The sequence below is a fragment of the Camelus bactrianus genome, chromosome 13 (assembly GCF_048773025.1).
Source record: "Camelus bactrianus isolate YW-2024 breed Bactrian camel chromosome 13, ASM4877302v1, whole genome shotgun sequence".
NCBI lineage: Eukaryota > Metazoa > Chordata > Mammalia > Artiodactyla > Camelidae > Camelus > Camelus bactrianus.
This window is the reverse complement of record NC_133551.1, coordinates 40,085,651-40,098,394: the sequence shown is the minus strand read 5'-3', so window position 1 is coordinate 40,098,394 and position 12,744 is coordinate 40,085,651. Positions and strand designations below refer to the sequence as shown.

The 12,744-nt window shown below is 53.9% G+C and overlaps 1 protein-coding gene across 5 annotated transcripts in view; it reads left to right on the top strand.

Annotated features, from left to right (window-relative positions):
* The window catches only part of LOC105066416 (acyl-coenzyme A thioesterase 11), a 116,458-nt gene that overhangs the window by 11,801 nt on the left and 91,913 nt on the right, over window positions 1-12,744 (top strand). For all 5 annotated transcript variants that reach the window (XR_012511256.1, XM_074376407.1, XM_074376408.1 and 2 more), the window contains exon 2: window positions 12,364-12,565. Coding sequence is in view for 4 of the 5 variants with exons in the window: in XM_074376407.1 (XP_074232508.1) it covers window positions 12,364-12,565 (202 nt within the window). In the remaining variant the exon portion in view is untranslated. The remainder of the gene's footprint in view (window positions 1-12,363; window positions 12,566-12,744) is intronic.

Below are 12,744 nucleotides of genomic sequence, written 5' to 3'. Positions count from 1 at the left end.
GGACCTAAGGCCTTGGGTGACCTGGGACCTGTCTGCTCCCTTCTCCTTGACACTACTCCGGCTACTCTGGCCACCCTGCTGTTCTTCTGGCAGCCAAGCTTGTCCCCACCCGTCCTTGAGATCTTTGAACCCTCTGCTATCCTGACTTGAACCCTGTGCTCTCAGAGCCTTGCCCAACCGCAGCTTGTCATTCATTCAGATCTTGGCCGTGAGCCTCCTTGATTACCCAACCTAAAGTAGCTCCTTCCTGTCCACCACCTTATCTCTATCTCATCCGCTGTATTTCTTCTTACTGCACTTTTCACTCTAACACAATCTTGTTCCTTTATTGTCTGTTCATAAGAAGAAGGGTCTGTGTTTTATTCGATCCTGTATTCCCAGCACCTTGGAGGAAGAAATGGGAGTTTTAAAAAAGATTGATGTAGGGGTGGGGAGAGTATAGCTCAGTGGTAGAGCGCATGCCTAGCATGCATGAGGTCCTGGGTTCAGTCCCCAGCACCTCCATTAAATAAATAAATACGTAAATAAACCTAATTACCTACCCCCCCCAAACAAACGAAAAGATTAAAAAAGATTGTTGTGGATCCCCAACCAGGATTGGCTTCTTCCCAGCCTTCCACTCCTGTGTGGTCTTGGTTTTAATCCTTACCAGGACCCTACCCTCCTGGCCTCTGACCCAGCCAGCTCTCATATTTGCACCCAGAGTCCTATCACCCAGGCCAAACATAACCTGGGCCCCTTGCTGTCCCTCGTGCTGCCTGGTTGTCTGACCTGTGGCACTTCCTGTCCCCTCTGTCCCCTCCTCCCCCCATACAGGGCTGGGCTTCACACTGCCTGCCCTATCCCTGCTGGAGGCTGTCTCCTCTCTGCCAGCAAATCACTCCTGCCCTAAACACGTCCCTACCCCTCACTTCCAGAGAGGCCTTCAGCAGCCACAGGGCCCTGTTTGGATGCAGCAGGAGTTGTCACTGTTGAGCTTGTGGAGAGATGAAGCCATGAGACCATTTTTGTATAAACAACCATTAAGCTAGAGCCACCCCAGCACAAACATAGCTTAGAACAAAGTGACAACAACAGAAAAACTTAAATGCAGGCTGACTGCCTGACTCTTGTTCATTTTCATCTGCTTGGTTTTATGTTTCCATGTTACAACCTTGTGTGTGTCTTCATTCAACCCCTTGGCCAAATGCTGAACAGAGCAGACAAATGTGGGACTCCGTGGGAGACGGCTCCCAGGTTCAGTTTAACTCTTGTGTACTGAGCACCCACGATGTTCTGGGTCTGTGCAAATGCAAAATATGTCTATTCCTGCCCCAGTGAGTTCTTCCCTTGTGCCTAGAATGCCCTGTTCCCCTGATACCTGAGCTGGTTTCTAGTGATTCTGCCTTCTGTTCCAAGAAGTCATTTCCTTTGTGAGGCGTCTTGAGCCTTTCAGGGGCCTGGGAGATGAGAAGTTGCTGAGTCTAGCTGGACTGTGGGTGGTCACCCATGGGAGGCCTGTCAAATTCAGCATCTTGATCCATGAAATGAAGCCCTGGAGGCAGGCAGAGTGCGTGTTCACCTGACATTGATGGTCACAGAGTGGGGCACAAAGGGCCGTCTGACCCCCACCCCTACTGGGAGCTTCCTGCAGCTCTCCTATCCCCCGGAAGCCTGGGTCCTCATCCTCAAGCTGGGCGTGGGATCTGCCAAGGCTGCCTGGCCAGTCATGGTAGGCACTTCTGACCCCCAGGGACCTGTGCAGGCCCTTCCTGGTTAGGACAATTTCCTGTGTCATTCAACAGTGCCTTGGCTTTTTTTGTTTTGAAGTACAGTTGATTTACAATGTTATGTTAGTTTCAGGTGTACAGCAAAGTGGTTCCGTTATGTACATAAATAAATATATTCTTTTTCAGATTCTTTTCCATTATAGGTTATTACAAGGTACTGAGTGTAGTTCCCTGTGCTATATAGTAGGACCTTGTTGATCTATTTTATACATAGCAGTGTGTATCTGCTGATCCTAAACCCCTAATTCATCCCCCGCCCTTTCCCCTTTGGTAACCATAAATTTGTTTTCTATGTCTGAGTCTATTTCTGTTTTGTATGGAATCTAAAAAAAGTGATACAAATGCCTTGGCTTTTTAACATGGAGAGCTGAAACTTTTCAAGCACTTTCCACAGGTCAGGTCCTGGTCTAAGCACTTTGTGTTTAGTCTCATTGAATCCTCCCTATATTATTATTCCCATTTTACAGATACGGAACATGTGGCTCAGAGTGGCTTAAGTAAGTGGCTAAGGTTATCCAGGGAGACAGAGGTGGGGCCGGGATTCCAGTGCAGCCTGTGTCCGTCTTGCCAGCCCCTGTGCCTTCCGTTTTTTCCTTTTTCTCTTCCTGCCCTGCTCATCACCCCTTCAACAAGCTTTTCTTGTGGCTTCAGATTCCTCTGAGGCAATGTAGGGCACATGGTGGCGGGAGTGGGACTAGGGCAGGAATGGTCATGCCATCTTTCAGCCAGAGAGCTTGAGGCCAAGGAAGGCCCTGGAAGATGGTAACTGCTGGGCACCTGCTCAGCTCAGCAGCCCCCTCCAGAGAGCAGGCCAGGCCCAGCTCTGGGCCCCATCCTGTGACCTGGCAATTCGGGGCCTTAGAAGCAGCCCCTTGAGGGTTGGTGTCCCCTTGCTGGGCCTCCTTCTGAGGCCTGGTCCACTCCTTGTGCGGTGTAAGGAAATGTGTCCCGTGGATGAAGTGTCTCCTACCCCCACCACTCTGCTCTGTTTAGGAATGATTTCTTGAACACTGGGGGAAAGAAGTCAGTGTGTTGTGTGAGGGGAGGGGAGCTGGGTGAGAGAATGGGAGGCCTGGGTGGACAGGAGAACTGGTGACTGGCTGGGGCATGGCGGGGAGTGTGGGGAACCAGCAGGGGACTGAGCCTGTAGGTGCTGCCTGGGGGTTGGGGGGCCCACCTGCTGGGGAGGGCGGTCACCACCCCTCAGCTGGAGGGAACTGCAGGGGCTGGAGTAGCATCTGGGGCCTCCAAGGGGCCACAGGGCTCCGAGCTTCCCGGGGCAGGAAGTCCCAGCTGTGACCAGAATCCCAAAGGGCTGAGAGCAGCTCAGGCCTGAGGAATGTGTGCAGTGGGGGTGGTTGAGAGGGGGCCCCTTTCCTGCCTCTCTTACTTCTCTCTCTGGACGTGTGTGTGTGTGTGTGTGCGCGCGCGCGCGCGCGCGCGCGTCTCCCCTCTCCTCTACTTGGTCTGTTCCTACCAGCGTATATTCTTTGACCTCGTGTTTTTTCTATTCTCTCTCTCTTTTCTCCTCCCTCTCTCTCTGTAAAGCCTCTCTCCTCCCCGCTTCCCTCTTCTCATTTTTCCTCCCTCTCCCCCTTGCCCTCCCGGAGGGGGCTTGTGTTGCCTGTAGCTGGTGTGCCCAGCTCCAAGGTAAACGGGCTTGCTTGCAGGGTGGCCAGACCTGGCCTGTCGCCTGGCTGCCCGTTGCTATGGTGACTCAGAGGTGGTGTCAGGCAGCAGCCTTGGCTGTCTGGCAGGGAGGGTATGAGGGACTCTGATGAGGAGAGAGGCTGGCTCTGTTCTTCACAGCCCGTGAAGGGCCCATCCCACTGCCAGGGGCTCCATCATGAGGGAGCTGATGGTGAATGTGGGTTCTAGGCTGGGTGCTGTCGGAGGGGCTCCCTCAAGGGGCCACATAGTGGGGGCCCGTCACTCTTGGGGTCGGACTGCCTGTTGCAGACCCCTCCTACCTCTTTCTGGGGTCTGCTGGAGGTAGGGGTGAGAGGTGGCAATCAGCCCCAAGGAAGGAAGCTGCAGGGAGGCAGCTGTTGGAGATGTAGGGGGAGGGGTAGATGAGAAAACTGACAGGCAGGCCTGCTCCTTAGGGGAAGTGTCTACATTGTAAGGGAGTGAGCCCCCTGTCTCTGGGAGCGAGCAAGCTCACACTGTACAGCCATTGGTGTAGCTGAGATTCCTGCATCTGAGAGGGGCATATCTAGCTGACCATGAGATTTCCTCCCACTCCTGAGAGCTGAGGATTTACAAAGTACAGTTTTCAGCTGACAGAGAGCTTGCAGTTTCCTCACTGGTGGTGGCTGCCTCACTTCCTCACAGGCCGCTGGGTCTTGAGCACCCACTGGGACAAGCGCCTGGCCTCTGGACCACGCTGGGAGGAGGTACTGATAACCACCACCGTTTCCTGCAGAGGAGATGGGGTCGGTGGAGAGGAGAGCTTCCCTGAATGGGCCCAGCCTGGCACAAGTGCCTGGGATGTGACAGGAACTATCCTGCCCATCTGACAAGAGAGAGAGGCAGTTAGAGCAAAGCACCCAAGCGGCCTCAGCCCTTGAGTTAGACAGACCAGGGTTCAAGTCTCAACTCTGCCCTTTACTGGCTGTGTGATTGTGTGTGTGTGTGCACACGTGCACATTACTTAGCCTTTCTGAACCTCTTTTCCCATCTGTAAAATGGGAATAATAACAACATTCAAGTATTAGGGCTATGTGAAGGTTGAAAGAAATAAGGCATAGAAAATGCTGAGCACTGCACCTGGCACATATTAAATAATTAAATTGGGGAGCATGATTGTTCTCAACCTCACCTGCACATCTACCCTTTCAAATTTATAAACGACGAAGCTGGGGTCAGAGAAATTTAAAAACTGGCTCATGTCCCATCAGTCGTTATTCTGCGACATGCTGCAGGGACAGTACCGAAATGATGCAGAGAAGCAGAGCTGAGGATGTTGGCTGAAGCTAATCTGAACCCAGCCTCACACAGCCAGTCCCTGCAGGTTCTGCCCATTTTCCAGGCTCCTGCTGCCTCTCGGTGTAACAGCATCTGCCAGGTCACTCCTGTCTTGGCTCTGTGCGGGCGGGGACCCACTGTCCTGTCTGTGTGGCTGGTCCCCCTCAGGCTGAAGAAGTGCAGGAGTAAGAGGAGGGCTGAGCCACTGCGGTCTGCAAAGCACTTTCCATACGTTCCTTCCCTTTTCCATGTTCATTTCCCAGAAGTGAGAAGACTACTGGAGGAAAGACAAGTCTGGTCCAGCCCAACTGCCTCATCCTCTCCAGCCACCCTCACAGACAGCCGGGTGCCTTAGTTGTGGGACCTCCTTTAACCGTCACTACTCTTGGAGGGAGAAGGGGTGGGGATTATCCTCAGCTTCCAATAACTTACCCAAGGTCTGCCCTTTCACTTAAGACCTTGGACAGACAGCCCCCTCATGCCTCAGTTTCCCCATCCATACCAGCAGGCACTTGCAATCAGTCTCTAAGCCCTTTTCACTGTCATGGTGCTGAGGCAAGGACTGCTGTGTAGACAGAGGCAGGAGGCCTGCACTTAAACCCCACCTCTCTGGTTAAGAGCTGGCAGACCTTGGACTTGGGACTCCGTTGGGTCCCCTGTGTACCTCACCAATGATAACGCCTCACCCATTTCCTGTGGGTCGGGTGAGATGGGAATGGGTAGGCGTTCAGGAAACGTCCTCTCTACCCACTCTGGCTCCTGGTTGGCTCCACAGTGGGGCAGGGGGAGTTGTCCAGATAACCCAGCTGAGGGGAGGTGTCAGATTTCAGGCAAGGCTATTTTTACCCTTGGGTGTAGGGGGAGACAGATTATGTTCAAACTCTGTTCTAGAATGGGGTGAGGGGGCTGGCATGGGAGCAAAGTCTCTAGTGGGGAACTTTTCCTGACCTCCTGGCCTGCATTCCCCCTGCCTGCATGGGGTAACATTAGTGGGGATTGGTGACCCTCTGAGCAAACTCATTCGTTTGGCCCACAGTGAGCCAGGGTCTGTGCTGGGCCCTGTCCACACCGAGTATAGAGAGAGAGGGCTCCTGCCTGGTGAACCTTCATGTCCGATGTCAGCCAAATACTCTCACAATTAAATGCATGTTATCACAGTGGAGAGCCTTACAGAGGGGAGGTCTCTGGGGCCAGGAGCATGAGGACGGGGAACAGATAACGGATCTGGGGGACGAGTGGGCATTATAGAGGTGAAGAGGAGAGAAGAGTCCTCCAGGCAGAGGGGACAGTATGGGAAGAGCCCGGCCGTGGGAGATGGCCTGATGTGTGTGAGGGACTGAGAGACGGCAGGTGTGGCGGGGGGTACTTGGTGTGAGTAAGACTGGAGGGGCGGCAAGGCAGTTATTGGGGGCCTCGTGGGCCTTGTGAAGGAGTTCCTCCTGTAAACCAAACACTTTCACGGTTAGAAAGAGTCTTGGAGATTCTTCAGTCAAATACTCCATTTGACAGATGAGGAAACAGGCACAGAGAGGTAAAATAATTCATCCAAGGTCTCCTGGGGGTGATGAGCTGATAAAAGTTCCATTTATATTCAGTTTTACAGGAAGGCACTGAACTGAAAATGCCTCATGAAGCTCTACCTCCAAAGGAGAGGTGGGGGCAGGCTTGTCCTTAGCTTAGCGTTCCAATTATCATCCCCTGCCTTACTTCCCTTCCTTGCCAGATTTGGGGTCAGGAGCAGGATTAGAAGATTGGAGGCCCTCCCATCCCCCTCTGTCCTTACTAGGGGAGCACAAGGGTTGGCTCAGAAGGGGAGTGCCCACCCCCTGATCAGCCAGCTCCAGTCTGTGGACTCTGGACAGGGACTCAGGGCACTGGCCTCTATTCTCTCCTTGGTCACTGACTGGCTGTGTGACTTGGGGTAGTTTGCATCCTGTCTCTGAATTTCTGCTAGAAAGAGTTTCTTCCATCTTCTTCATCTCCAAGTCCTATAGAAGTGCTGTAGAGATATAAACGTGGACTTTGGCTAGTAAGTCTGAGATTTTCTTGAATCCTGTCACTTCTCAGGTGTTCAGAAGCAATGCACTTGCTCTCAGCCTTAGTTTGCTCATCAGTAAAATGGGTGGAAAAACAATGCCTTGTAGGATAGATTTGAGAATTACTGAGATAATACATATGAAAGCTCCTAGCAAAGAATTCGATACACAGTAGGTGTTCAATGATGCTAACCAAATGAATGGCATATAGGAGGTGCTTAATAAAAAATAACAGTTTTATTCTCTACCTTTCCCACCCTGAAATTTTGAAAATTGTCAAGTGCCAACACACCCTGTAGCTAGAAGTAACATGAGGATGTGTGTATAGGATTGGGGACCATTATTTATCTTCTAGAATGAAGATATGATTTGATGTTGTGTGGCAATCAGTAGCCTATGGAATAGTCCACTGATGTCCTCCCAGCCCTCACGCTGGCTTCATGGACTGATGCACTCTCTATTTACCTGGGCGTTTGGTACCCACTACTACCCTTTTTTGCCTTGGCTACTGGGAATCTCAAGGCCAAATGAAATTCTCTATAGCAGCACCTTTGTGCAACTGGATTCCTAAAAGACTTGCTCCTCCCTTATTTGGTTCCTTAGCTGTGTTTGCATTTCGGGACCCGTGTGTGCGTGCCTGCACCTCCTGTGTGCATGTGCAGGCCGCCTCAGAGCCTTTTTAGGGAAGAAGGTAGGGAGTAGGCCTGAAAGGGTGCTTGGGAGGTTGACAGATGCTCCTTCCTTGCTGGTGGGGAAACTGCTGGGAGGCTGCTGGTTGCTCTGAGAACTTGGAGCCACCTTTGTGGGGACAGGGCACCAGCCTGGGCAGCTTCCCCTCACTGCTAGAGTGCCTGGCTCGGACAACCCGGCCTTTCATGGGGCCTGGTTGGGGGTGGGCCAAGGCTGCTTTTCCCTGCCCACTCGGGGCCTGCCTTCACAGTCCCCAGCCCCTGGGGAGAGGCAGGGAGGGAGAGTGGGAGGAACAGGGCCGTGCAGTCTCGCACCCTGCACTTGAATCCCTGCTCCACTGGCTTTTTGAGTTCTCACAGGAGCTCTCAAACCAGCTACGAATCTTGCCCCCTCACGGGGTTGTCACGTGCTTCTGGTGACATCATGGGTGAGAAAGTACTATGTAAACAGTCTGGTTTGAATTCTGTTTAGGTGTCTCCCGGCTGTATTTCTGTAGGAAGCCTAAACTCAGTTTTATAATGCTAACGTAAGTGCTCAATAAACGTTAGCCACGTGGCAGGCGCGTGCTAGGAGCTTTGGACACTTGATCCTGTGTAATTTCATCCCCACGATGACCCTTGGACATAAGTATTATAATCCCATGTTTACAGTTGGGGAAACTGAGGCCCATAGAGTTAGGTGGAGCAGCTTTCCCAAAGTCACCCACAAGTTAGTTGTGGAACCGGACTTGAACCCAAGCCAGGCTGACCCCCAAGGCCTGTGCACAGCCTTGGGTCATGGTGGGTGAGCTAAGAAGTCATCCAAGCCAGCCCCCCTCCTCCAGCGCAGGTGGGCCTCCTCTGCTCTAGGCCTGCTGTTTCTGATGGTTCCCTAAGGCACTGTGATCTCTGCTGGCTGGTCTCCGCATTTTCTGGCCAATCACCATAGATCTTTCCGCTGGTCCTCCTTGGTTTCTGGGCACTCCTTGGCCCCTCTCCCTCGTCTCCACCCACACAGGTCCCTAGCACTTTCCAGCGGGCTGCCCTTTGTCCCTACCACTCCAGTCACCGCTGTTCCTGCTTCTCCTTCCTTTCTGCTGTTCTTCAGTCCTCTCTCTACTTCAGACCATCGTCACCTTCAGGTCTCGGCTCCAGGGCCGCCCCGGTCATTACCCGTTTCCTCTTCCGTAGGTGTTTATTTGGCACCTCCTCGGTGCCAGGCCCGAGTGCACCCCTGTCCTGTGGGAATGCCTGTCTGCTGGGGCAGGTGGCTGTGAAAGCAGTGACTTCACAGCTGGATCAGTGTTGTGGAGACAGTGAAGCTGAGGGGCCAGGGAGGCCCTAGCTCTCCCCAGGGAAGAGGCAGGGGTGGGGGAGGGGTTGAAGAGGGAGGAGGAGGGACCCACTTGGCAGATAAGGCAGATGAAGGGATTTTAGGTGGAAGCAGCGCCCACGCAGCAGAGGAACAGAGGTGGGTGAGAGTGGTGCTCAGAGGAACCCAGTGTGGTCTGGAGCTGGGAGAGCAGCTGCGGGGCAGTGACAGGAGCCCCAGAGTAGGGCCTTGATTGTGAGGGGAATAGGGAGCCACTGAGGATTCTTGAGCAGGGGAGGTCCCGCTCTGGCTTGCTCTTCAGAAAGTCTGTGTGGTCCTAAGGGACAGAATGAAGTCCTGTAGTGGGAGGAGTTGCAAGGACTGGGTCTAGCCTCCCTGCAAGGCAGGATGAAGTGGGTTGTGGTTGTTGGGTTGTTGGGTTTGGGTTTTGGAAAGTTCCCTCCTGTGCTGTGGGGAGGCTGGAAGGAGGAGAGACGAGAGGCCTGTGGACAGGCTGTGGAAACAACCCAGTGAGTGAGCAGTGTGGGGGCCTGGGTGCAGCAGGGCAGTGGTGGGTAGACTGAGAGTTTGAGGAGGTTGGATCACTGGGATTTGGCTACTTGGGGGAGGGAGGAAATCCAGCTAAGGCTATTAGCGTGGGCCTGTCGTCACATTGCCCAGATGGAGCGCTGGCCTGGGAGGCTTTACCCTGGACCTCCTTTCCCTCTATGTGCCTCCGTCTCCCCAGTCGTGAAGGGATTGGGCAAAGTGGCCTTTCCTGTTCTGCCCCAGTTTTGTCACATGACTCTGGCCCAGGAGAAGGGGGACAGAGCCCACAGTGTAGTCAGCTGGGGCCTAGTCTGGGGATATCAAATCTGGCCGTGTCTGTTGTGGCTGGTGGCCAGCGCCTGGCATGCTGCTGTCTGAGAGCGCACGTCTCTGACCCTCAGATGCCCTCCCCACCTTCATGTGGGCTCTGCTCTCCCTGTCAGCTGTCTTGGCTCAGCCTGCCTGGCTGCCCCAGGCCCTGACTCTGTCTAGGGCCTCTGCTCTCCCCATGACTGGCCCTGGGAGGAGTGGCCTGGTTCTGGGGCCCCATTGGCTAAACACTGCCTGGGCCACACACGCCCCTGCCTCTTGGGCTAGCTGCCTGCCCACCTTGGGATTAGGAGGAGGCCTGGCCTGCCCTGGCCTGCCTTGGCCTGATGTGGCAGACTGCCTAGGAGCCCAAGTTGGAGTCTGAGAGGCTGTGCTTGGGGCCTCCAGTGCTGCTTTGCCCCCTCTGCCTGTGCGACAGCCCTGGGGCTCTGTATGCCTCCCTTTGACGGATGTGGACACCGCACAGTGGGGTTTGTCCCTCAGGTTGCCTGGGGTGGGGTGGGAGCTCAGTCCTGCTTGGAACACAGTATTTCCTGTCTGACAGGTGACAGGGCTCCTTAGCTTCCTCATGGGAAAGCTCAGCTGGCTGTGCCTGAGCCCTGCAGAGTTAGACCCAGGGTCCTGGTACCAGGGCTGGGGTGCCTTGGTGATAAGCAGTCTCCCTGCCTCTGCCTGGTGAGTGACAGATGAGGCTCAGGAGGGGAAGGGACTTGCTCAGGATCACATAGCACCTGAGGGATAGGGCTGGGTTTGAACTCAAATCTGTCTCTGGACATTCCTCTACAAACCTTGGATAAGGTCCTAATGTGTGCCAGGCCCTTCTAAGCATGAGCACTAGAGTAGGAGCTTCTCAAAGGATTGGCCCAGTTTATCTTGTATTCTCAATGTTTGGCTGAGGGCCCAATACAGAGGAGGTACTCAGTGAACGAATGAATGAAATGAACAAGGTAAAGATCCTAGTTGCGGGCAGGTAGACTCCAATGGCTGGGACTTTTGTTTCACAGACAGGAAATAGGAGGCTGGTAGGAGTGGGGATTGGCTAGGTGGGAAGCAGAGAGGATTGATCTCAGGTGTCCTGACTGCTGGTCTAGGGCTGTTTCCATCCTGACCTTCATCTGTAAAATGAGGTAAATAGTCTTTACCCTCTGCCTTCTTTGTGAGGATCCAGTGAGGTGGTGAATGAGAATAAGCTTGTAAAGTAGGGATACTGTGTGTGGGGCTTCCCTGTGTGCACATCCAGAACTGCCCAGAAACCCCACATGGTCTGCTTCTTTTCTTCTGCCCCCTTCCCCTCTGCATCTTGCGTTCCCCATTGCCCTGACTTTCTCCAGGGCTTGTTTCTGGAATGTTCTGCCCAGAACCCCTAGTTGTGGGAAGGATTTGGGAATAGTGTGGGTAAACAGAGTCTGCCTACCTCCTCCCTCTAACCGTCTCCCACACCGAAAAGCCAGCCACCCGCATCCACATCCAGGCAGGCCCCCGATGCACACCAGGCTGGAAATGCCTTGGCAGTGGTTACCATGGTGACAGATCCTGCTGCTTGGACCGCAGGGGCCTGTGAGCTGCCTGCAAGAGCCTGGCAGCCTGGCAGCCTGGCACCTGCAGGCCTCCACCCAGGCTGCGAGCTCCTGGGGTGGCTGCTTCCTCTCCTTTTGTTGCCTGGCACTGAACCTGGTACCCAGGGTCTCTTGGGAATGAGCTGCCTCTTTTGGAACCCACAGCTGCTCTGGGTCACACAGGCCTGGTTCAAATCCCATTTCTACCACGTAGGGTGTCAGTGATCTTAAACAAGTCACCTCAGTGTTTTGGATTTATTAAATTAGCTATAAGATCCTCATAAGGGAAAATTTCCAAAGGATACAGACTCCCAGTGCAAGTCCCATCCTTACCCTGAGCCATCGCTGCCCCATCCTGCAGCACTGGCAGGGTCTGCATCAGGTCATGGCACTCTTTGCTGCTGAATCCATATCCAGGCCCCTGGACTCCTCATCTCAGGCCCCAGGAGGCCCTGCAAGCAGTGTAGTGTGGTGGGTAGGACCTCAGACACTGTGGCTAGACCTCTGAGGTCACAGCTGGGCTTTGCACTTCCTTGGGCCTCAGTTTCCTCATCTGTAAAATGGGGGTAATAATGTACCTATCTCAGAGATTTTTTGGACAGGTGGAAGTTGAATTAGTACTTGTAAAGTGCTTAGAAGAGAATCTGATGGTTATTAAGCACTTTATAAATGTTAGCGGTAACTGTTATCACCACACTTGACATTGGCCATGAAAATTGGAACCCTGGGCCTGTTCCTCCTGTCATTTTTCTCACACAGGCAAATGTCCCCAGCTCTTGTTCACAGTCTGATGATCTCTGAGTGCTGGTCCTGTACCTTCAGGTCCCTGCTCTGACACAGCACAGCCTTACACGTGGCTGCTCCAAAATGGGCTGGGCCCCAGGCAGAAACTCTGCCTCTAATTCATGAGTTTGAGGATTTTCTCTGGGTGGATTCTCTGCTCAGTACCTCTCCCCGCCACCCCCCTCAGGTCCAAGGTTGTGTTAACACAGAGTTGTTGGCTAAAAGGAGGGTAGGGATAAGTGGCATCCAGAGAGCCTCTGGGGTCTGACACCATGGGCTGGAGGGTGCTGGCCACTCTTGGAGTGGGGTCTCATGGGAGGTGGTCCTCAGGTCTCAGGGAGACCTGGGAGACCCAGCTGTGAGCTGACCTCTCTGTCCCTGCCTGTTCCCCAGGGCCTGGCCTCAGTGTTCTCCAGCCGTACATCCCGGAAGTCGGCCTTACGTGCTGAGAACACCATGGCAGAGGGCGAGGGGTACCGGAACCCCACGGAGGTGCAGATGAGCCAGCTGGTGCTGCCCTGCCACACCAACCAGCGTGGTGAGCTGAGCGTTGGGCAGCTGCTCAAGTGGATTGACGCCACGGCCTGCCTGTCTGGTAAGGCTCCCATCCCAGCGCTGGCTCCGCACACCCAGAGGAGAGGCCTCTGTTTTCAGAGGTGGTCACTGTCCCCTGGGTGCTGTGCTCCTCCCTAATCCTGACCTTTGCTCATGCTGCTCCACCTGCTGCAATGCCCATTCCAAGTTCTCCATGCTCAGTGCAGGCCCACCCTCTCA